Source organism: Haplochromis burtoni, unplaced genomic scaffold, assembly GCF_018398535.1.
Source record: "Haplochromis burtoni strain Fernald_Lab_line unplaced genomic scaffold, NCSU_Asbu1 Contig_105, whole genome shotgun sequence".
In the NCBI taxonomy this organism is placed as follows: domain Eukaryota; kingdom Metazoa; phylum Chordata; class Actinopteri; order Cichliformes; family Cichlidae; genus Haplochromis; species Haplochromis burtoni.
In genome coordinates, this window is record NW_024582466.1 from 1,290,551 (window position 1) to 1,316,978 (window position 26,428).

Consider the following 26,428-nt stretch of genomic DNA (forward strand, 5'->3'; position numbering starts at 1 on the left):
TTTTGTGCAGTTATAAGTTGAAGTTGTTGTTTTTTTTATTGGCATGTCATTTGGGAACCACAGCTCTCTGCAGAACTACTGAACTTTACACCAATAAGATGATTTCTGCTTTTCCAAACAGTGAGTCTAAAGATAGAGGGAAGTATATATGAGTTCTGAGAACAGTGAAATTGTGGGTTATTAATAAAGTTTCGACTTTGGAGGGGACTTCATTTCTGGGTAACAGTCTCTTGTGTTTTCTCTTTTTTCAATAATGTTGATGTCTGAAACACACACACTGGGTTCCTTCATGAAACAAGAGCAGTTGCTTCTTTCTCTCACTGAGAGTCACTTCACAGCTTAGAGGAGGTGATGAAGAAAAGCTGAAGGAATCTAAACAGCAAACAAAGCTTATTTTTACATTATTATTTGCCCCGATTGTTGCTTCTTCTTTTTTTCATCTCAAATGTGTGTATCCGTGTGTGTGTCTACTATATCAGTGATGCGAGCTGAGCTGAGGGCCGCTGTGCCCGCTGACTGGAGCCGTATAGATCAGCAGAGTGTTGGAGATTATGTCCATTGATCGGACAGGAGGGGTTTGTGGTTTGATTCTGTGTTTTGTGATTTCAGGGGCCGAAGGAGCCGTGTTCAGCAAATCAGTGGAGACGCCGCATGTCAGAGCTGAGCCGTTCAAAGAGCTGCGGTGAGTCTTTCCACGGCACACAGCAAGCACTCGGTCTCATGCAATACATGAACAGATGTACCCTGAGTTCACGTCAAAGTTCACAAATACTGCAGCAGTGTAGTGAAATAAAGTGCTCACAGAAAACCAGATCAATCCATCACATCGGTACACCGCACAGATGGCACAAATTAATTTATGGGAATTAATTAATGGAAAAGCATTTGAATGAATGTGAATCGGATTGACAAAACTGAGGTACACTTCAACTGCACTCCTATGGCAGGAGCGTAAATATTACACTGCTTTGATGCCCTTTCTGACTTTAATAATACCAATAAGTTGCAAAAATTATCACCCTCATGTATTCAGTAAGACTTCAGAGTATAACCGAGACCACAAACATATCACAAAACACGAGGTTTTTATTCACATAACAGTTAAAAGGAGCTGAGAGCCTTTTTCACACAGACGTCTACACAATCAGGCTTATTTTGCAACTAGAAAAGTCGCCCCCTGTAGGCCATTAAAGAGAATGCAGGATTAAGGCACTTGTGAGTTGTTTTACTGCAGTACTTAAGTGGTACAGCAATAAAAATTAAAACAGCTAATATGATTATTCTGGGAGAATATTCCATTTTAAATAAAAAGTGGTTAAATCTTGGCGATACTAGTTCCCTGACATTCTCCCATTAATTGTCATGGTCCTGGGTCTCTGACACACTATTTGAAGCCTGCTCTGGATTTTTGGTTTGGTTATCTGGAATTAGATATTTTCAAGGTCCTGAAACCCTTTGACTTTTGTTATGTATATGTCTTGGTTCTTGTTCATGTTAGTTCCCCTTCGTTTCCAGTCTGTCCTAATCTCGTCTCTGTGATTGGTATCACCTATGTGAAGTCATGTCCCAGTCGTGTCCCTGTGTTCTGTCTCCATCGTTTTCTGTTTTCCCTGTCTGTTCTGACAAGTTCATGTCTTAGTCTTAGGCTGTATCCCAATTCAGGGTCTGCAGCCTTAAAGGCCGCATTTCAAGGCCGATTACGTCACAGCAGTGCGCCGAAGGCTGTCCCAATTCAAAGGCTGCTCGAAATGCGGCCCTGAAATGCGTCCTTCATTTCCCTGAATTTTAAGGCTGTGGCGGTGTAGTCTTCGTGGCCCAACATATCCCAGAATGCATAGCGCGGCGGTGGGTGTGGATAACTTTGCTGAAAAAAAGGGCGGATGAGGGGCAGCCGAAGAGTAAACTTTAAGTAAGTACTGAATATTATGTCACTTATTTATGTGCAAATGTTTAATAACGCAGAACATTAAAACATTACTGTTGGCCACATGTCGGCAAAGTTATGTGACGTTAGTGACGTTTGTACTAACTTGGTTTTAAAGCCTTTACTTTAAAATATACGCCGTTCAATAGCTGAGCTTAATCTCACAGAGAATGATCAAAGCTCATGTAGAAACAAAAAAAAAGAACAAAAGATTTTCTCCTTCATCTCTGTCAAACAAAGCTGTATGAAACGTTTCCAGCTGTTAGTATCATGGTTGCTAGGCAACCTGGGCAGCGCAACGGAGGCTAGACCGTCACATTTCACAAGCCTCGCACTTCCGGCCTTAGCGGTCTTTGAGTACGCGGCCCTTGAGGATCGTTGAGGCTGCGTACTTTAAGGCTGCAGACCCTGAATTGGGATACAGCCTTAGTCTCTGAGCTAGTCACTTCCTGTATCATTTTGATTCAGGGTCAGTTTCACGTCCTCATCAGTGATGAGTCTGTTCAGCTGTGTGCTCCAGGTGTGTCCACTCTGCCCTAATCTCCTCCTGTGTTCATGTCGGGTCCTCTCATGGTGTGTGACTCTCCAGTCGTCGTTTGTTCCTGTTCGGCTCCATTGTTGTTTTCGGGTTTTTGTTTCCTTCGCCTTTTTACCCGCATTTAAATGAAGCTGTGATTTTGACGTCCACCACACTCTGATCGCCACACGCTCGTTCACATGACAATACCAGTTCCCTGACATTTTTCCCCAGAGAAAATCCTGATTAATTCTGCCTCACAGGTCCCTCCTTGTAAAATTGAACAGTGAACTGTTGTAAAACAATGAACATGTTCAGAATAAACCACTTAAAGCCAGATGATGACTATGATGAAAGATTTTGAGGTAGAACAGCTTTAGGTTATCAGCTATCAGTCAAATTCAGCTCAGACTGAGTGTGTGGCTCCGTACGTCGTCGTTCCTCTCCACGGTGTACATGGTGTGTGTTTGCATGTGTGTGAGGCGTGGATGTCTCCGTGGTGTAAACGTCTTGTTTATCATCTTTCTCCCGTCTGTGCTGTCAGATGTGATGACAGTCAATCAAAGCAGAAAGTGAGCGAGACGGATGCCTGGTGTGACTGTGGATAACGGGACGTAGGGATGTCTGCGAAGGGAAAAAGGAAAGTTGGAACAAGAAGAGATAACATCCACACGGTCAAGATTAATACTGGTCAGCGAGGGTAGCCTTTTTCTGTTGAGCTCTTGTTTATTAATAATGTTTGTTCACCTATTTTACCTGATTAGACCTCTCCTCAGGACTGACGGGGTGTGCAACCATTAAATTTGCTCCACTTCCCATCACAGATCCGCCCACGTATACTCTACAGTAGCAGAACGCTAATCAACCAGAACAAACGCTGCAAGTGTGTGGGTGGGTGTGTTTGATGGAGAAGTGAGTCTTATTTGCCTTTACTGAAATACAGACTTTTTCACTTCTCATTCGTGTCCGCCCAAGAAGCTCGTTTGTAATTCTGTAAACCAGAGGCTATTTAGGTCTGTTTCTATGTGCGTATCCTCCTGGGTGATGCCACCGCTTATCGCGGAGGTGCTTCACCAGGCAAAGTTTATATAAAACTACATTTAAAAAACAAAAAAGGTCATTACTCACTACGTATAACGTAAACAGCAACAGACCTAGAATGCCTTGTGGCGTTTCCATCCCATTAGTAATGCGCAAGCTGAGTAGATGTTTCTGGCCCTGCTTCATTTATTTGTAATGTGCATGGAGAAGAGGACATTACAGTCAAAACTAATTTAAATTCTTAAATCAGATAGATTTAAAGGTGTATTACAAACATCTGTAAAGTTATGACCCTGATTAAGGATGTGATGTGATGCTGTCCAGAGACTGAGGGCATCAGAAAGTATGCTGACCTTTACAAAGTAGTTTTGCCCCAAAGGAAAATCTAATTTTAACCTTCCAGACCAAGTTGTGTTTGTCTTAAACCGAACAGATATAGAAACTCAGTTGCTGTTTTTTAGAGTGCCACCATAAAAACGTTGCAGTTTTCTTAGCACATCCATATGCTTACATTATTAAATATAGATCCATCAGAGCACTTTTTTATGCAAGGTAGCTCATAATGTAAACAAGTTTAACTTCCAGCCCTGCTAAACACACTCAGTACAGACTTATAGACTTTTTTTAAAGGCAAAAAGTCAATCCCCTGATGCCCTATATCTACAGTCGTGATCCAGAAAACAGTGGTTGGAGACAATGGCACCTGTGTGCAATGAACTTCGCTCTCATTGTCTTTGAAACAGCTGCTATGAAGATGAGAACCAGGTCAAAGCAAGTCCTGGTGTGTTGCAACAGTCAAAGCAACAATAGGATGGAGTCAGTCCACTATCAGTTTATAATTGGTCAAATTGGCAGTTAAAAGCAATCTGTAATCTGCCAATTAACTGTTATAAATCGCTCATCTGTTCCCATCTGTTGCAAATCTGTTGCTGTTTGCATACACAGAAATTCGCATTAAACAGAAATTCACATGAACTGAACCCAGCCAGTTGGCAATCTGTCTGGCAAATTTTTGCAAACCTTCACTAATCTGTCTGAGAGTGACTGCACTCAGTCCAAGTTGGACCAGGATTGTTTGGAGGCATGCTACCTCCCACCGGGCAACCTGTGCAATTGGCTTCCCATCAAAACTAGTCATCCATAGGTTGATAGTCTTGTACACTCAATGCAGTCAACCACCAGTTTGTCATACTCGTGGGGATGTTGCCGTGCTGTTTTTACTGTGACTGAATCAGAACAGCTGTTTCAAACAAACCCTGGTGCTGTACGTTATGCAAAATGTGTTCAGTGTGGAGTTTCTCGTTGTTGCAACCTGGTCAATTACTTAATTATTTTCTACAAATAAAGCTCACTGCTTTCATTGGTATTGTTCATCTTCTAGCTTTCCATATCAATCCCAAAAGTGAAAAAGCAGCTTGGCAGTACTTCCTCATTTTATTTGGCTCCATCTACTCGATGCGTTTTAGCAGCACAGGTTCTCTGTCAAGGTGTCCTTGGTCGTGAGCTTTTACCGACATTTTTCCTCAATACTCGAAGTAGGGTGTTGTTTTTGCACTGCAGCAAAGGACACAAAGGACGAGAACTTTCTTTTTGTAATGCTGCTACCTAAACATTGATTCTTACAACTAAAATTCGGTGTATCGAAGTAAGTGGACCGTTTCTTTACTCTATATGTAACATGTTTAACTGTTCTGGCCATGCAAAACAACCTAAACAAAGTAACCTAATGGCATCCCATAGATTAACCCAGGCAGCAGGACAGTTAGGCCATCAGCAAGCTGTTTATTTTGCTTTATCACATGCACTATATAGACAGCAGTATTGCGTGAGCCTATCTACACATTACACCTACAGGAGCATTTACGACATCCCATTCAAATTGAGCCTTGTGCAGCTACAACAGCTTCCACTCTCCTGGGAAGGCTTTCTACAAGATTTTAAAGTGTCTGTGGAAATGTTTGCCCGTTCATCCAGAAGAGCATTTCTGAGGTCAGACACCAACGTGGGACACTCACAGTCTCTGTTCTCGTTCATCCCAACGGTGTCTGATGGGGTTGAGATCAGGGCTCTATGTGGGTCAATCCAAGTTCTTCCACACCAAACTCATCCAACATTTCCTTTTTGGACCTTATTTGAAAACTCCAAAAATTCATGGTCAACCGAAGCATTAATATTTTCCTTCATTGGAACTAGGTTTAGGCTAAAGCCCAAAAAACAATACGTGGTGTGTTAAAACACTTGTCTATAAACAGTTCCAACGAGTAGTCATTTCTGACAGTCCTGTTTTAGCATGTACTTCGTCTCCTTCCACCTTATCCAACAGAAGCAAATAACAGCCTTTGGTTCAGATCCATTGATTTCAGCTTGCTTGTCACCATCTAAGCCTTAGTGCATCATCTCCCCTCCAGAAGAAGTTGGCTGTTAATACCTCAGTCCAGCTGAAGTAATAAAAGATGTAGCTTAGATAATGCTGTCAACAGACAAGAATCTTCTTTCTTCGCTTATTAACCTCTCAACATCCACGTGTTCATGTAGACACCATTTAGCAGTGGGTTGCATTTTTAACTACATGCCAAACAAACAGTTTCAGAAACTATAAAATGTATCCTTCAGAGAAACACTCTTACATACCTTTTAGTGTTAAAGTCCTTTTGTTTTTGAGATGATAAGAATATATGTGGATCTTTACTTTACCCTAAACCCACAAAGTGAAATGTGAATCATCGTGGAGAGATTTTGGGCCACTCTTCTTTACAGTGTTCATTTAGTTCCTTTCAATCAGAGGTCTGGACTTTGGCTGGGCCATGGTAACACCTTGATTTCTGCTGCAGATTTCCTGCTGTTCTTGGGATCATTGTCCTGCTCCTGATCAAACTTGTGGTCTGACTTTGGGTTGAATTTATGGTAACATTATAGTAACTTAAAGATTATGGCTTTGGTAATGCACACCTGAATGCTTCACACCTGCAAACAACCAAAACTTCTGCTTTTGTAGAGGTGCTCACACTTCCTGATGATCAGCTGTCCAGCTACATTTGATTGACAGCATGTAGCTGTTATTTACCCCTCAAATGCAGAGTCTTGTGAAAACTTTCTTTATCACATGACTGCAGAGTTTCCATTATTCTTTTTAGGAACATACTTGGACTTGCCTCAAGGCGCATCAACATGCCTCGAGGCGGTCCAGTACACCATTTGCAACCACTGGATTAACCTACCATGACCCCAGCAGTTACAAAGGTTTGGCCTTAACACAGCAGCACTCCAGCTACAGCAGACTTCCCAGCATTAAGCAGACTGCAGTGCTCTTTAGACGGAAAATGTTCATGTTGTTGCAGTAAATGTTATATGCATGATCTTTCTATCTATATAGCACAATGGTATTCTTTGATCTGAATTGAATGAGAGGGACAGCGGTAGAAAGACTGTGAAGTGAAAATGAGAAAATCTGGAGAAAGAAAAGGGGGAGAAAAGGGGTGACAAAAGTATGGAGCGTGAAGATTAAAGAATAAGAGGGGGTGAGAACAAAAGAGACGCGAGTGACAGTGAAAGAGTTTGAAAGTATATGAAACTGGGAGGGGGGGGGGGGATATTAAGAAAAAACACAGTATGGAAAAAATGAAAGAGGATCACTTTTGTCCGAAAGTCTGAGATGAATAGAGTGACAAAAAACGAGCGTGTAAGAGAAAAACGAGACAAAAGGGGATTTTGAAGAGAACTGAAATAAAAAGAGCTTCATGTGATAGAAGCGAAGCTATGGAGACGACTTTGATGGGATTTAGGGGTCAAATAGAAAACGACAAATAACTAATAAGAGCATTTCAGTGGTGTTTGCATTGAGATGAACTGAAAGCATCAATCACTGCTGCTTCCTTTCTGAATCATTCGTTCAAATAATAAGAAAGTGATACTTTTACATCACTGATGCAATACATCGTTTCCTAGGTGACACTCCAAAGCCTGTCGTCAGGTCACTGTCCACACAACGCAAGAGTCTATAGTCAGGCGTAGTTTTTCTTCCCTCTTCCTCTTTGTTGATGCATCTTTGGTGACAACTAGCCAATTGAGAATGAAATATGGCCCAAACTATCCAATTATGTCAGAAAAAGGCGAGCGAGCTCGTTGGTGCATGGCTAAAATCTAATCTTACCCTAATCTCTCCCAGCTCCTTGGCAGGTAGCAATCGAGGAATCAAATCCTATTTCAGGATATCATATTAACCCCTAACACATTTTCGGGCAGCCAGACACACATCCCAGCCAGAGCCGCCGCTTCTTCATCAAAGCCATAACCGTTACATCCATCTGCGTGGTAATACCTTGTCAACAGGATGTGTCTTTGCATCTGAAGAATGCCTTTGTGATTCGCCCGCACTGGCAAATTTGAAAGCGCAGCTTCATTTGTATCCCGACCAACTGAGAGATAAAGGGAATATATGTATGAAGCAATATAAAGGAAAGCGAATGCAGGAGGGGAAGAGAACAAAAAAGCAGAACAGAAACAAAATGGGAGCATCAGTGAGAAGAACTTTTTCTCCCTTTGAATGAAATAACACGTGAAGGTCCTCATGGAAACTTTGGTAGACTTGCATTAGCCTGATCTGTCCCTCGGTTCTTCGTGTATCTTGTAGCGCTTCGCCGTGCACGGTAGCGTAATGGGACTGGGACTGAGACCATGGTGATGGACAGAAACAAAAAAGGTTAGAGACAGTCGGGAACCCAGCGTTCCCTCCAGTAACTCCAGTAACTCTTCTTCTGCCTGTATTGATTACATTTTTATAATTTTAACGTTGTTAGCACCGTTAGACGCACTAATGATGACGCAAAGGCTTCGACAGGCAAGTAAAACCAAAAAAATACTGAATACTAAACAGTTTTTTAAAAATCCTAATAAATACTTAAAATATTAAAGCCAGTAAAGAAATTATCCGAGGAATTACATCCGTCTTCCTGTACCGTGTATGTTCTGGAACAGGCAGAAGGGCCCACCTGCTGCCTTTGAAAATGAGGCTAGTTTCTGCCTGCTTTCCCTGCAACTGCACCTCCTCTTGTAACCACACGTGTTAGGTGTAGCGTGAAGCTGGAAAGACCGGTGGAGTTAAACAATATCGAGCTGATGACATGTTATGCTGCCGTAAGTGCAGTAAAACCTTTCCAACAAGCATCAGACAGAACATCACAGCAGCGAAAGCAGGAGAGCGAGACGCAGACGGGAGCGTGTTAGCCGTCATGTCAACTCTCCTGACCACAGTTTGTGAATCGGTGAAAAACATATTGTAAAGGAAAAGCTGCTGGCAGTGCGCTGCTGCTAATCCATGACACAGTAAACCATGAGCAACATAGAACTGAACTGAATAGATCAGCCCGTGGTCACGATATCCAAACCAATCCAAACATCAGCTCAGTGCATCCCTACTAACAGGTTCATCATTTTAACTTGGCCTAACAAAACAAACTGAAAATGAAAGTGAGTATGAATAGAACTGAATTCAGTCGGCTTCTATTTAATCCACTTCTTAATAACGGTCACAGTCAGTCAGTGCTTCGTAGTGTAAGACTCAGAATTATAGAGGGAAATCCAAGAATTGGATGATCCCTATTACGTCCCCACGATGAAGGTCTAGGGGTGTGAGTGTGGGGACCGGTAACCAATGGGTCTGGAACAGAATGAAAAGGAAAGCAGACAGAGGTGTTTAGCATATGATATGGTTTTATTACAGATAATCTTAACATAAAGAAATGGCAACACTGCTTTATCAATAAAACTGAAAGAAGAGGTCACAACAACAAAGGAAACACTTCCAAGGGCCCACAGGCCCACCCTGTCACATGCAGCTACTCTCCCCACCACTCCCACAACTCCCACAACTCCCACAACTCCCACAACTCCCACAACTCCAGGACACACGCGCGGTCTTTTCCAACACCTAGAACAACAGTGTAGAGTCACAGAAACAAACCAACCCCCACATCACACAGTTCTCCCCCAGCCTATGTAACCTCAGAGAGGTGATTGCTGACGGGGTCCAGCTGCCAAATGAGGGTAATGAGCAGCAGGTGCGTCCTGGAGAGAGGGCAGAGTGAAAGAGAGACAGAGGGGTAGGAGGAGCAAGAGAGGAGGAGGCGGAGAGAGAACAACACCACACCCACACAAGGGCAATTTGAAGAGGAGGGCCCACTAGGGCCGTAACATCCCCGTGTGCTGATGGTAGAATGATGAATGCAGGGAGGAAGCCAGGTGCAGCCATTTACACATACAGGTTGGGATGATGAGGGCAGTGTAGAGGATTAACAGTTTACACACTGTAGAAATGCAATTTCTTTATCCCAGCTAGCAGTGAAGCACACCTGTTCGTCATCAAATAATGAAACACAGGGCGGCTCCATCTTAAATCACCTGATAGGTCACATGACCACAACCAATGGGAATAATATCCAATCAGAACCACGTCTTATAGAGGAAAAACAGCTGATCAATAATCTAGGAGTAATACATATCTCCTCGGCACAAAAAATCAGTGCTGTGAAAGACGCCAGCCTCACGGCGGTGACGATGTGCGCTGATTCTTCCTGTTTTAAGGTAAAGAAGAAGAGCATGAAGAGATCATATGGAAACAATCAAGATGCAAAACTATAGAAAACAGAATAAATAACCACACACAACAAAAACTCTGTGAACGTCCTGAATTTGAGCCTTACTTCAAGACGTTTTTGCTGCTGCAAAGAGACACAGCCTTGACAGTCATGTGACAGCGGTGCGGGCCAATAGAAGAGAAGGGGCCAAACTCCAAAGCTGTCCCACAGATTAATTTTCAGACTGCTTTTTATGCTTTGGACAGATTTAAACACTTGCTGGAGGCTCAGTGTGAACGTTCACAATGAAAGGACTTGACCTTAAAGGTGCTTTAAAATCACCTGTTCCTTTTGTATTAAATAACTCTCACGTGGACGTCCGCTCTGTCTCGTGTTTTTATTGTCCTCTAGAGTACTTCAGCACGAGGCAACAGCGCTGCAGAAACTGAAATTATAGAGCAGAAGTAACGGCGCTGCCAACCAAGCTGACCACTGTGATCTGTGAAGAAATCACAGATTCAATGAGCGCTGCCTTCAGCTCTTTCTCTTCTTCTTATATCCCATCTGCCCTCCTCTCCATCTCCAATCTCCTCTCCCCTTCTCTCTCCTCGCTTTCATTTGCCGTCTTCTCTCTCCATCCTCACCCTGCCCCTCCTCCTCATCCTCATCTTCTTGCCTCAATTACCTCGATCTTCATTCACCTCTCCCTGTCACACCAGGTTCTGATCTCCCTCCTTTCATCCCTCATTCGTCCTCCCATGTCACCCTTTCTTTTTGTTTCATTAATCCGAGCCTAAGCAGTTTGAAAAAGAACAAAACTGCAACAACAAAAAGAAATATTTATTTAGCAGATAGCGCCATGACAAAAGAGATCACGACTCAAGGTGGCCTCCCTCTGCAGGCACATTTAGCACATCTGAGCATTATCACAACCAAGAGAAAAGAATTAAGACAGCACATCCAAGCCCTTATTTCCCCTCCTCCCCCCTCTGTCTGTCCTCTCTAATATCACACCCACTCCTTTCTTCTTCCTCGCTGTCCTCCACACCTTCTGCTCACACTGATCTTGGTAATTGAGAGGATGGCCTGCTCTCCAGCAGAGTGTTCGAGTGGCCAATCATAAAGCCCCGCGAAGCGATCAGCAGCACTCTTACTGCCCCAGATTGCCATTTAACCTATGATTTTCTATGTAGCACAAAGGCAGCCCGTTCCAACTCAACATAGCTTACACTATATTTATAACACCAAACAGCTCTGACCGCTGCAAACGGTGGCAGCTAATCAGGCGAAGGCGCCGTGGCCAAGGACAAAGGAGTCAGGCGCAGCCAACGGGGAGCGTGCGGACGCCGCCTGCAAGCTTCGGTCTGTGCAAGTTTACAGTCGATGTCATTAAAAAAAACACACCAGTTGTTATCTGAAGGCAGACAATATGAGGAGGAAGTGTGAAGAGTTATTAACCTTTGATTGTAGTTGTAGATATGAGGCAGGGCCGAGAAAGGAGAGAGAGGAAATGAGGATGTCCAAAAGTGGAATGGAAGACATGAAAGAGAGCGAGATGAAACTGTATTGATCGCTGTGGGGAAATGAGGCGGTGGCAGCCGCGAAAGTAATAGGCGACAGCAAGGAAATAAAGGTAAGAGTCAAAAGACGAATAACAGGCAGAGGAATATATTATTATAAAGTGGAAGTACATAAATATCCCACAGCCTGATGGAAGGATCACATTAAAGAAGCATTCTTCACTTTGACATCTGTTCTGTACACACAGCTTCTGTTTTAAGTCTGGATTTTTTTTAAATATGAAAAACACTTTATATTAGAACGAGAGGCGAGGAGATGGGAAAGAGCATGAGACAAAGTTTCAATTCGCAGGGGTGGTGAAGAGGAAATGAATACGGATACAAGCCGGGGAGAGAGAAATATTTCATTGTCTGACTCCCCGAGGAGCAACCTGGGAGAATGAGCGGAGATGAGAGAGGAGGAAGGCCTTTAGAAGGAGTAATAGAGGAGGATTTCTTTTTATAACCTGCCTTCCACCGACACAGAATATGTCTGAGGTCCTTTGAACGCTGAACAAACTTCTTCGTTTTGCGGTGTATTCATTTTTATTTATTTATACAGGACAAGGACGAGCAGCAGCCTTTGACCTTTGGGTTATTTAAAGTCAGTTTCCGTTGGATTTCCCTCAGTATCTCCCCGTTCCTGCCTCTTTCTTGTCTTTTCTGTTTATACCTTCATCCTTCTTTACCTTTAATGTCTCTAGTCTGTGTTTAGTATTTGCTTTACGATTGTTTTCTACTTTGAAGCTTAGTTTTCTTTTCATGTCCTGGGCAGATTTTACTTGTTTCATGGTTTTCACTTGTGTCTAGTCCCACTTGCTGTTATTTGTCAATCAACCTTGAGTATATAAATATTCCTGTCCTCCTTCTTGTGTCTACCTCTTGTGATTTGTTAGATTTTATGCTTTTTATATTTCTTTATCAGCACCTTTTGTTGGAATTCGCTCCATCACGTGTTCTGTATTTTCTACTTTCACCTCGTGGCAGAATTGGTAGCAGTGTGGTTTCCTTGCATGGACTCAGCTGTTAAATGTGGTCACAAATTAAAATTAGAGGTTTTAGGAGCTTACGATTTAGGAGGTTTGCCTGCTTTGTATCCATGTGTTTGGGATCTTTGTCCTGTTAGAACACTCATTTGTGTTTCAACCATCCTGCTGTTGATTTGAGGTGAAGTTGTCCTCCTTCATCATTCAATCCACTTTGTGCCAAAACCACTGGCAGCAAAACATCTGTAGAGCATGATGCGACCCCCACCATGCTTGACAGCTAGTATAAAGCTCTTGGGTTTGAAAGCCTCACCTTTGTTCTAAAAGAATACATGTTGTCATTGTGGCAAAATATCTATTGTTGTGCCATCTGACTGTAAAACTACATAAGTACACTTTAAAAGTAGAATGGGAGGCAGAGCCTTCAGTTTTCAGGCCCCTCTTCTGTGGAACCAGCTTCCAGTTTGGATTCAGGAGACAGACACTATCTCTACTTTTAAGATTAGGCTTCAAACTTTCCTTTTTGCTAAAGCATATAGTTAGGGCTGGACCAGGTGACCCTGAATCCTCCCTTAGTTATGCTGATTCTCATGATTCCCATGATGCATTGAGTATTTCTTCTTCACTCTCTGCACTGAATCATATCTGTTATTAACCTCTGTCTCTCTTCCACAGCATGTCTTTATCCTGTCTTCCTTCTCTCTCCCCAACCGGTCGCAGCAGATGGCCCCGCCCCTCCCTGAGCCTGGTTGGAGGTTTCTTCCTGTTAAAAGGGAGTTTTTCCTTCCCACTGTCGCCAAAGTGCTGCTCATAGGGGGTCATATGATTATTGGGTTTTTCTCTGTATGTAAGGGTCTACATTACAATATAAAGCACCTTGAGGCGGCTATTGTTGTGATTCGGTGCTGTATAAATAAGATTGAATTGAATAAAACACTTAAGCTGTCAACAGGAAAGCTAAATGCCTTCTAATATCTATCAAGCCTGAAGGTGTTGATTTTGGAGCAGGGGCTTCTCCGACTAAGCAAAGTGATGCGAGTAATACATCGTCATCAACTGATAGCGTTTTGACCTAGAAGTCCATGAGAAAACAGGAGTGAGCTCTCTTGATACATAACTGTATTATACGCATGGCTGATGAGTTTATATCCTTAATCACTAGTTTGAAATCCTACTGAATGCAATACAATGGCTATGCTGTAATTTATGTTCCCCGTTAGAGTCAAACAGATGATCAAGCACGCTATGCTTTAGGGTGGGACTCTCTTCTGAACGAGTTGCTACAGCGTCTCCGGTTTTTTAGCCACATCCACCAACTGACGTGACTTTTATGTTCTGAGTGCTACCAGAGTTGACAAGGAGCTGAAATACAGTTGGTCAGGTTCCAAAAAAATGGGTTACTTAGTTTGAAAACACTCATCGTGATACTCCGTCATCAAACTTGCACTCAAACCCTGAATTTGAGAGGCGATGAGAAAAGTCCGAAGAGTAATGGGGAGCTGGATGTTCTCAGTCATCGGCATTCAGGGCTTTTTTCTTTGGCTTGAAGAGGCATTTCAGTATTCTCCGAACCACCTCTATGGGATCAATTTTTACTCCCTTGTTTTGCAAAGTGTAAGATTAAAGTCTAGTCCATGCTCTCTTAATGTCCAGATACAACAGTTTTAAATTGTGTTGTCTCTAATCTGTTTTTATTTGCCCTCCAGTGACACAGCTCGCTGAGAATACAAATCGATCACGGCAGGCAAAAACTATAGAAATGAGCACGGGGCTGATTTACAGTAATGAGTGATTCGTCAGAAATGTTCAGTAGCAGAGAAAGGAAGTTAACCGAAGGACTGATTCACACCATCTATACAGAGCACGTCTTTATAAGAGCGCTTATCATAAAGACTAAGCACGCGGTCAAGTCAATCAGCCACAATGACATTATGTTATTAACGACTATGTATTTAATTAATTACCAGCCGCTGTTCAATGTGCAGTAATTAATATGCAGTGGGGATTAACCCTTGTGGCAGAGATCAAGGGATAAAGCAAAGGAAGCTGAAGTTTCAATTTGGTAATTCGCTCATTTGCCTGGAACAGAGGTTTCTTTAGTTCGAGCTCACTGGTGTTACAAATACAGTAACTGCTGGGATTTTAAATGAAAAAACAATATGTCAGCATGGCTTCTTAGTTTAATCAAACTACTTTATTACCAAGGGTAATGTCAGGGACATTATAATAGGAAATAATTACCAATATTCTCACCAACTTCATTACGTACACCTTGCTACTTCCAGGTTGGACCCCCTTCTTGTTTCTTTAAGTCTTTATGAAATGCAACGCGATGCTAGAAACATTCCTCAGAGATTTTGGTCAGTATTGACATGATAGCATCACTACCAACACGTGCTGCAGATTTGTCAGCTGCACATCAACGATGTAGCTCTGCCATTCCACCACATCAGAGATGTGATTGAGTTCCGGTGACTCTGGAGGCCAGTTTTAGATAGCCAAGCTTTGTGATACAGAGTTATAAAGACGTAGACGTGGTCACCAACAATACTCAGGTACGCTGTGGTGTTTGAAGAGGCTCAGCTGGTGGGATCCAAAAAATATCTCCACCACCCTGACCTGAAACTACAAGGCAGGATGGATCTATGCTTTCATGTTGTTTGTGATAAATTCACCACCGAATGCCACAGAAGGAATTGAGACTGGTCTTCATGTCCTTGCCTCCCGAAAAAAATGCCAATCAACAACTGTCCAGTGCTAGTGTCCATTTTTGCTTTTCCTTGGCTGAGTTACTGTAGCTCATGGGGTAGAGCAGGTAACCTCGTGGTTTGAGCCCCGTTTGCCAAATATCCTCGGAGCTGCTCTCCAATGCATCCTTTGGAGTGTGAGTCTGTGTGGATGTTAGACAGCAAGCACTTAAGCATAGAAAAAAGTGTTTTTGTATGTATGGGAGTGAGGTATGTTGTATAAAGTGCTCTGGTGCTCAGGTAGTGTGGAAAGCGCTACATAAGAGTCAGTCCGTTTACCAAGTAGACTGCAACAAACTATCAAAGTGTAACTGAAAACAAAGCTTTATTCTTTTCTTTTTAAACAAGTATATGTGGCATCAGCACAAGCAGGATTTTCTATTTTTAATGCAAGAATGAACAACCTGTTCTAGAAGGACTTTAGAATAATAACACAATCGTACGCTCAGATAAAAAAGTCAGTACTGTAAATTTATCTTTCTCTCCATATTAAACTCCTCTGAACTGACGTCCTGTCATTTGAAGAGCTTTAAGCTACTTTGGTCATGAAACGAAGAAAATCCTGGAATTTCTTTCCTCCCAGATAACCCGACGCTGAACTCTGAAACTAAAGTGAACTTTGCTGCTGGTTTTCTTTCTTGCCTCTTTCAACATTTCCATCTGGTGCAACTGTAGTACAGCGCCTCAGTGTTCTTTGTTCTCGGGGGAACGCAGGTCACCACCCGGGTGAATTTATTCATTAATGTTGCCAGGAGCAAACTCGAGGGATGACACCAGCATCTAGAGATTGTTAGCACACATGGGTTCATCTACCATCTTATTCTTGTGCTTCTTCTGTAATCTCTGTTACTCTCACCGATGCAACTTGCATGACTTTACTCCCTGTTGTGATTTTTCTCATATAGATTTCTTATATATTGCATATAAACAGTTTCGGAGTTCTGTTATATGGATTTTCAGAAATTTATAGTGTATTTGTTTTTAAACTTTCTTCTTATTTCTAGCTTTTCTCATCATGTTTGACAGGAAGGAAAAATGTGAAAACACAGGTGTGCACACTTTTAATTTACTTTGCAGTTTTTTGCTCAGGTGAATGTTTAGTAGTACTTAGCTGAACTGCAGAGCTGGGTAATAGTTCCTCACTGCAATCGATGTTTCTACACCTTTCACATAAGTATTCCTGTAATTATTTGTGCATTTTAAACTTAAAGCGGAGTGTTCAAGCAGATACACAGACTTCCAGTTCAAGACTGTGTATTTAAAGAGTGGAGGAGTTCGTTATAATCTTAGCTTTAAAATACAGTTAAAAGAAACTTTAGAGAGTAATTTACAGTAGACTAAAAATATGCACAGAGCCAGTGATTAATCACACTTTGCAAGTCATATAGAAGCTTTGATTTATGGGTTTGTTTCTTACTCCACCACCACCGCCAAAAAACTCTTCAGCAATGCCGTCTCCGAGTAGTTTCTGTCTTACCTTTCTACTTTATAAACGAGAATCCCTGCTGTAATAAATAAACCAGTCAACACATCATGTTTATCTGGGTTTTAAATGCATGAAAAAAGATTTGGAAACAGAGTCTCAGCTGAGGAAATAGTGAAAACATGCTTCAGATTAACACTCTGAGTGCACAGAGGCTAAAGCTACGGCCACACGGGGGGAAACAGTGGTTGGAGACAGCAGCACTAAAGTGGTTCCTTTGGATCTGTGACCACCCCGTCGGCTGCTGTCTTCATATGATAATAAAGCAGTAAAAAGGCGGAGCCAAACAGCTGTCGCTCTCATCGGTTTGCAATTGAATGAGGTCAGTTTGGCAATTACATGCAATCTGTTTATGATAACTTTGCAAAATTTGCAATTCTGTTACTGTCTGAATCATATTCAGTATACAGTATTCGGAAATTTAGTTGCTGCAGGATAGTAATTTACCTGAAGAGTTATACATGGGCATGCTGCATTCTTGCATTTATACAGGAATACCACAACACAACTAGATGTTACCAATTGAAACGAGACCCTGTTCCCAAGAGCTGTGTTGCAGTTGAGCTGTGCTCATCGGCACAGACTGCCTCTGCTAGAGATTACGTTAGCTGGGTTGTGTTTGCAGTCTGTGTATAATTTATAGATGATAAATGAATTTTTTAATATGTTACCAGCCTGAATTGGATCACAACTGTTTGGAAACAGGTTGCCTCCCAACAACCAACCCAAGGTGGTTGTTGCAGCTGCTTATAATAAACTCTCCAGCCACACCAAAAGGCCTGAAAGACCAAAGACGGCAGCTAAACTCAATAACAACGTTGTTTCCAACAAAAACGCATTCACAACATTTAACCAAGTTAAGAACACTCAAAGAGGTGGGCCGATCATTGTTATGGATAAATGAGACGCCCTCATGAACACAGAAGATTCACAACACAAACCACTGGTTTTAAGGACAGATGACACTTTCCAAAGATAACCTGTAAAAGAACCTGTTTCAGAAAAGTTCTGGAAAAAATCTTTGGACAGATGAAACCAAGGTGAAAAAATATGAAGTAGGAGAGAAACACTCACATTCTCAGTATACTGCATCACCTGTTAGTTACGGTGGATTTAGTTTGTATGTGTGGCTGCCAGTGGAACTGCTGATAGAAACAGGATGACTTCTGATGTGTACAGAGCTGTTCTCTCTGCTCAGACTCAGAAAACAGAGCAAACCTGATCAGACAGCAAATAACGACCCAAAACAAACTGCTAAAGATCCATGGTTTTGGATTCTTTTGTGTCAAAAGATCCAATCCATGAGTTTCTCAATGCAAAGAAATGGGATATTCTTCGATTGTCACGTTTGTCGTCTGATTCGTATCCAGCAGAGCAGGTTTTGCATTATTAAATAGCAAACAGAATGCAGAGAGACCCACAGACAGGGAACAACTGTGGGTGACTACAGTCAAAGCCTGACGGAGAACATCAAGCGAGGAAACTCAACATTTGGTGATGTCCATCATTTGTAGACTTCAGGCAGTCGCTGACTGCAAAGAATCCAAGTATTCGTTAGCTACGCTTCATTCAGAACAAAACCTCGCATTCTCTCGTTGTGGTATCAGCTAAAACCTTCCATGTGGAAAAAAAACCATCACGTATTTTATCCACAACCAGCGTGGTGACAGGAAGACAGGAAGTGTACAGAGCGCTCCTGTTTAGGTTTGACTGTCGTGAGGTGTTCTGACATCTCTGCAGCTTCCTGTAGAGATCGGCTTGTGCCTCTGAGTGGTTTTGTCAAGATGTGAAGCCGAGTGGGCTGATTTTTTTTTAATCCTCATGCAGAAATTTTGAACAGCCACAGCATGCAGAGAGGGACCGTAGTGTTCGAGTGTCAGATCCACTTACTTTGTGCTCCATTCACAGCACTGGTTTCAGAGTGGCTGTTCTCACGTTTTTCTTCAATTCTTCAGACTGTTTTTGTTTTTTCATTACACGTAAGTTCAGGTCACTGTGGAGGAACCGCAAAGACATACAAAAATGGGTAATAGAGTACTGTGTGCACAAGTCTTGATTTAGCCCTCATGTTTTAAATATTTAGCTAGAAGAACATGAAACGTGTGCAAACACAGATGGAAATAGAGGATAAAAGGCAAAAGCAGAGCTTGTACAATTCTAACAAGCTTGAAAGTCAATATTTGGCTTGACCACTGTTGCTCACTCAACACTTGGAAGCAAAACATAGAGAGAGCACAGTACTCTACATCCACTTTCAACTTTTTTCCCAATTTGTAACTTTTCTGGACATCTTGAAACCTGTGGCTTATTCCAACTACAAATTGTTGACGTCTTGGTGAATTAGGTATAAAACAAATGTTGGTATAATTTAAGATCATTGAAGGAATTGAAGACATATTAGCAGCGATTCAGAGGTCTGGAACCTCCACTGTCATTCACAAATAGAAGTGGATAAAACATTCATTTGGTTTTTCTGTTAGCTGAACAGATGCTCCACGTACCCAAAACGGCCTTCACATAATTCTATACAACTGTTTATTCATAGAAACAAATATTTACTGGTAAAAGTAATGCTGTAAATGTCTGTAATGCAGTAGTCTAATGAGCAGATTTCCTTACATAAATATGTTAGTTTGACGTGAATCAAGTTTTTAAAACGTTTCCACTTTCAGTCTGATACTGATGAGCACTGGCTGTGGGTGTATTTACTAATAGAACTTATACAACTGCTGAATTTAACCTTTATTTTCTGATACATCTGTTAACTTGGTGCTTGGTTTCCATGTAAACCTTCAAGGCTCCTGTGCCATATGTATCATGTAAACTATTCACCACCCATCATACATGAATCGGTGCTCTTCCTTACCCTGTTAGAGTTCACTTCAGCCCCTCACCCTGAACGTTGTACCTGCCGTTAGTAAGCTCCTGCCTCTGTATGTTTCCAGGCTGGAGTCTCCCACCCGCTCTCTGCTGATGGAGGCCCCGAAGGGAATCCAGATCCTGGCTGAGGCCGGAGACATCCAGGCCATCTGCAGGAGCGAGCTGCGACTGGAGTCCAAAGACGGAGAGGTACTGTGTGTCCACCGAAGCAGGAATTTATGGGGTTATGTTGGGTTTAATACAACTGGGATGTTATTTTCTGCATTTTGGCATGAGATCTCACCACACCGGGGTCTCGAGGTAAGAATAAGTCTGACGAGTCAAGAAAGCCAAAGAGTCAAGAGTTCAGACCCTGTTAAACCACAATTAAACATTTTTACCTAAACTATCTGTTGCAATTTATGGACCCACTTCTAGCTTGATTTCTGCAGAATTAGTATCTGCAATTTTTGGTTGCTTGCTTACATGTGTAAGTGCAACGTAATGTGCAATATGACATATTTTTCTGAAAAGTGCCTTTGAATCAGAAAGGATCTCAGCATTTTTTAAAAACCAACAAACCACTAAAAGTGGAATTTTTGTGTTTTTTCTTCACAAAGATGAGAAAAAACTTTTCAACCACCAACTGCATCTATTTGCTTTGACCTCCATTCTCAAGATTCCCAGGAATGAAACTAGGCTGCTATTTTTATAAAATTCTGAAAGATATTTAAAGACGACACACACTCACGCTGCCATCTGGCAGATAAACACAAGTATCTGCTGCTGTACCACCAAACTTGTTCCTGAGGCTGAAAGATTTACTGAACTCGTCCTGAACTTTGCTGTGAGAAGAAGCATTTTCATCTTTTTATTCATTTGTATTTTTTTTCTTTAGTAGCCTTCAGCGATTAAAAGAATAATTGATTAATCACTCTCTTCGTTATGAAAATGACAGTTTTTTTAATGAGTGTTATTTGTCTCATTTGGAGTTTTGTTCATTCATTTCTAATCGACTTTAACGAACTCCACCAAACAGGGCCAGCAGGCTAGTTTGAAGCTTCCCATACTAACCTCATTAAAATGGTGCCAGCAGAAGTGACTGTATGTATGAATGTATTCCAACACAGTTTCAATTAGCTAAAAAAATCCCAGCGAATCATAAATATTCTTTATTTTCTTATACTGAGCCTTCAGGTCATCGTCGATCTGAGACACGGCGTCTCTTTTTAAGGACTAGAGGAAAGAAAAAAATCGATTATTTTCACTTTCAGCTCCATGTTACCCTCTTAGATGCTGGTAGACTTGCATTATTTACAATTCAAGATAATACAGTAAACGTATTCATACATGTGCTCTCCTCAGATCAAAACCTCCTTTCATTTATAGCCAGCTCTCTGCTGATTGGTTGCCTTTTCTGATTAACATGCACGTGGGTGGGGCTGACTGCATTAGCATCACATTGCCATTGACACAGTATGAATGCTGCAACCTGTGCAGGCTACATTATAGCGCTACATAGATTCACATAGATACACAAGGGCAAACAGGCTAACTTCCTCTCTTTTAAAAATCTGTGCCTGCACTGTTCGCCATCAAGCACACAATGAGTGGTTTGAGGTAAAAACTTCTTCCTGTCTTTGAGTCCTGTTACTCTAAAAGTGGTTTTTGCACAAAGCTCTCGCTCTGCGCACCGACAACAAGTTAACAAATTAACTTTTCTTGTCCTGCAGCCATGCTGGCTGATGGGGATCCATCTCAATTCAGCATTTTCTCCTGTCCAAACTTATTTTTAGCAAACATCGATCCAAACAATAGCTGGCTTCCTTCGCCAACATGGGCCGGCGTTCTCATAATGGCTGGTGGCAATTTCCCACATGCTGGCCGTGCACCAGGATCTGTAAGAGCCTCGCGGAAAAAAGAGAACATAAGATGATTGGTGTTCTGTTTTATACTCTCTCATCCTCCTTTTACTAATTACTTCCCCACAGTGTCTCCTATGTGCTGCTAGCTTCCATTTCCATCCATCTTTCCAGTTTTCCGTCCTTCCTTCCTCCTTTCTCTGCCCTCTTTCTGTCGTAAACTTTGCTTGTTTACCCCCCCCCACCCTCCAAATTCGTTCATCCACTCATGCTGCTTCCTTCCTTCTTTCATCCTTTCCTTCCTGCTCCTAAATTCCCCCAACCATCCCCTGATTCGTTACACACATCAGTCTTCACATTCATCACGGCCGGCTGCGCTGATAAAAGGATTTCCCTCCTTAGGTTGCACCAGTCGTGTCATGTCAAATCTGCTAAAATCAGCGGAGGAGGATTAGGAAGAAGAAAGTGTTTAAAAGTTTCCCACAAAAACAGTTTCGTACATTAAGACAGACTGCTGATATGAGATGGACACAGAGAGGGAGGGCGGGAGGCGGTCTCAGGAAGGTGCCCTTGAATCTAGTTTAGTCCAATTAAATGCAACCGCAGCGGCCATGCTGCTGCCGCGTCTTCTCACAGATTTCATGGATGTGTGGTCAGAAATGAGGCTGTTGGACTAACGGTGGGCAGTGCATATAATTAGAATCGCGTTCTCACACTCCATTAGGGTTGCAAATGTCCATTTGTCAAACCTCTGTCTAACACACATTCACGCTCCCCCTCTCTCCTCAGGCGCCGCCACTGCAATTACAGAAAGGTTTTGGCTATTAGACACCCACAGACCACACAGGCAGATAATGAAATAGAGTCGTGCACACTCTTCTCGAAGCATTTTTTTAAAGCACGCAAAGAACGACCCGTAATTCCCGAGCGCACATGCGCATTGACTTAAGGCGTCCTTGTTACAGCCGTCTGGACAGGCTGCACTTCACACGTGTAGCTGCTGGCATGTTTAATTACAAGGACGCTGCATCAAGTGTGAGCTGAACACCGGTGCTGTCATAGTTCAACCTTAATTGACTCTCTGTTAGCCTCACTGTTGGTTATCCACCAAGGTGAGACAGACCAGTGCAGATTTACATCACAGCCCGCACCAGTTAGCAAGAAAGGCCACGCAGTCTGTCTGAGACGGGCAAGGAAGACGCTGGCAGTTACACAAGAAAGTCATCACACGCAAGCACAAACTGTTGTGAAGCCAGCGGAGATGCATTTAAACATTTTCATCACGAGACCCTCGGAAGCTGTTTTCTCTCTGACAGAATTCAGAGAAACAAACTAGAAGCTAAGTTAGGATGCACAAGAGTCTGTAACCATAACTGTACATACATTTACAAAAAGAAACATTACCTTGTCGAATCTATGAACTCAACAAATGTGGGTGTTTGTTAAGTGTTGGTGTCGTTACTCCAAAAAGTAATTTATTACACATCACACGTGAGTAAATGTCGGTCTTAGCCCATCCTAAAAGTGTTCATTTGTGGAACCAGGGTTCTCTCTTTACCATCATGAGATACGTGGACAAAAGTATTAGGCCACATATTTTTTCACTTCCCAGTTCCATTGACATGGGTGTATAAAATCGAGCGCCTAGCCATGCAGTCTGCCTTTGCAAACATTTCCCAAAGAATGTCTTGTTGTAAAGCGCTCAATGAATTCGTGCATGGTACTGTAATAGGATGCCACAGCAAGGTCCGTAAAAGCATGGCTGGATGATTTTGGTGTGGAAAAACGTGTAGAGCCCTGACTTCAAACCCATCAACCACCTTTGGGATGAACTACAATGGAAATGGCAAGCCTGGGCTCCACATACAACATCCGGTGTCTGACCTCACAAAAGCTTTTCTGGATGAACTGACAAAAATTCCCACAGGCACGCTTCAAAATCATGTAGAAATTCTTCACAGAAGAGTGGAAGCTGCAGTAGGGGCACGGCTTTTGGAAAAGCTAGTGTAGATGTGGCCTGATGTTTTTGCTCATATAGTGCGTGGCTCAGTTGAATGGATTTACCATCATATCTTCACAAATATGCACATCAGACAAAGATAATAAAAACTGCAGATGTATGCATTATACAGGACTGATAACAACCATTAAAGAAATATTAGCTTAGCCATTAGGTGATGTCTTCCTCCTAACAGCAGGTACCTATCACCATGTGCAGGGTGGTCGTTCCACCCTGCTAAATGGAAGTAATATGCGGTGTGTTGAGGGCTAAAAAAGCCACAGAAGTCAGCATCGGGGAAAAAGGGTAAGTGATAATATAGCTCATGCAGAGAACATTTGCATTCCTACAGGAGTCTTTTCCCTCCAAGCTGCAGGAAGCAACAGAAAACCTCTGGAGACATGAAATAAAACCGAACTGATACCTTGACCTCACCTCACCTTTACCTGCCCAACCTGTTTGTACTGTTGCCCATCACAAGCACACAGACACACGAATTTATCCCGCCGCCCACACACACATTTACACACAGGTTCTGGAGTGTCTCACACCGTCTGCCCCTCGTGGTGAAAGATTTGTTCAACAGCAGCTGTCTGAGGAAGTCAGCTGAGACTCTGCTTTAAAAGTGTTCCAGGTCATTTGATGGCAATGCCTCCCCGAGGTGCACCGTAATGGCTCCTTTACCTTTTTATGGCTGGAGAGCTCCTCCTGTCCGCAGCCGGTGCAACACCAGCCTCATACGAGCCCCGGGAGGACGGGAGGATGGGGGGAGGAGGGGATTCATGCAGCGGTGGTTTGTGGCTGTGCAGACCGAGAGAGATGGTTTGTTCCAATCAATGAGGGGAGTAAAATGAGTTATGGGTTAATGTGTTTATGGAGCGGCTTGCAGAACAACTTTTCTTAGGTTTTGCTCTCCTTTTATTGCTCAGGAGACGAGAGGAATAACTTTTGAATGAGCCGACTGTAAACTTGTAGAGGGCTTTTTTGCTTTTTATTTACCCTGTTTGGGACTCTCTGCCAACAAAATACTTGAAAATATCCCAAAATAAAACTCTGTTCATCTGGATTTTAGATGACTCAAAATACAATAGCAAAATACAAAAAAATGATGGGTGGTATAAGACTACAACACTGTACTGTATTTGCTATGTTTAGCATGTTAATCACAACCACATTTGGTCACCAAGAAGTCATCTTTCTCTTCTCTCCTGAACTCAGCCAGTCCTCAGCTAAACTGAATCGCTCTTCTTCTCTTGTCACTCTTAGCTGCCCTCAAAGTAAATCATTCACTCGTTCTCCTTGGCTTTTATTTTCCTTCTCAGGACTTCTGACTCACATAAATAGTGTCTGAAACTCCTGACACCTTCGCTCTCCCCTTCGTTGGTTGCATAGAATGTTAAGTGACCTGGATACTCAACTGCAGCATCTATCCAGTTTTTCTGACTTGAGATTTTTCCTCCCACATTTCCCAGTGTTTTCCAGCCCTTTCAGTGGACATGAGTGGAATGAATTGTAAAGGTCATGTGTTGGATTTGAAGTTAACAGCATCGCTGCACAGTAGAGTCATATCTATGATAAAAGTCACTGAGATTGCTCCTGCCTGGCATCATCTGTGCAGAAATCTCTCTAGATTGAGGCGGTGTTGTCCTACAGGATACTGCAGAGGCATGCCTTTTACCAAAATGTCATCAGTTTTAATCCCTGAAGGAGGAGAAAAGATAAAGATGAAGAGTAAAAGTAAATTTGTCAAAGCTGAGAAACGCTGGAAACAGAGTTTAAGAGGTTTAGAAAACAGTTCTGCGTGTCTGCAGGTCAGATGATCACAAAGGTTCTTGTTGTTGGTATATACCAACAACGTATATGTATAAGATTTACACCTATTTTTCACTCATCCATCCTCAATCATACAAGTCAGAAAATCTCAGCAAGTTGATTCTGCTCATAACGTTATGCAAATTATGTTAATGAGTTTGCATCAGTGCAACTTTTTAATTTATAGGATGAATTATCTGGTTTCTTTCTCCCTTGAAACGGGAGACATTTTCTGTTTCAAACAGTAATGATGATAAACTATGATGAGTTGTGTCCATAAAATATGTAGAAGATTATTCAGGTTAAAATGAAAACCAGCAACTAAAGCAGTGAAAATGCCAAGTATCATTGACATGAAAATGAAAATTAAGAAAACAAGCAGGAATTACATCCCAGGAACTCTGGGGTGGAAATTAGTGTCAGAATTCTTCCTTCTCTAACCCACAATAAGTCACAGCAGAGGTCAGTGTTTCCCTGAGCCTGGTTCTGTTTCTTCCTGTTAAAAGGGAGTTTTTCCTTCCTACTGTCACCAAGTGCTTACTCAGAGGGGTTGTTTGGGTTTTCTCTGTGTCATTGTAGAGTCTTTACCAATATAAAGCACCTTGAGGTGATAACTGTGGGATTTGACACTGTGTAAATAAAAGTGAATTGAATCTAAATTGAATAAGGTGTCACTGCACTGATGCATCAGGTTAGTCTGTCACTCCTGAGTCATCATTTACCAATGAGCAGGGTTACTGCTGTGACCCGTTTTAACCCCAAAAACCAGTTTCTTAAACGCAAACACAGTCTGTAGTGCCTACGTCTAACAATCAGGAGAAGATGAAAATAAAAAGTCACCCAAATTAAGTGCAAAGCAGAAAGGCAGCTGAACCTCCACCCCCGCCGACGTCTCTCTGAGACAACTAAGACTCTTATCTCTAAGTGTTTAGTGTGGATGCTCCTGGCAACTGATTAATATTTGATTAAGCGGGAGGAAGAAATCAGAATATTGAGTCATCTAAAAGTAAGAAAACAGTCAGAAAATAGTCTGAGAATAATAAAATGGACAATTTCTCCCCACGAAT

General features: G+C 42.2%; 1 protein-coding gene across 4 annotated transcripts in view; it reads left to right on the forward strand.

Annotated features, from left to right (window-relative positions):
• Positions 1-26,428, forward strand: part of sgcd (sarcoglycan, delta (dystrophin-associated glycoprotein)) — a 436,191-nt gene that overhangs the window by 405,237 nt on the left and 4,526 nt on the right. For all 4 annotated transcript variants that reach the window (XM_005927881.3, XM_005927882.3, XM_042223204.1 and 1 more), the window contains 2 exons: positions 610-682; positions 19,775-19,898. In XM_005927881.3, coding sequence (XP_005927943.1) covers positions 610-682; positions 19,775-19,898 — 197 coding nt within the window. The remainder of the gene's footprint in view (positions 1-609; positions 683-19,774; positions 19,899-26,428) is intronic.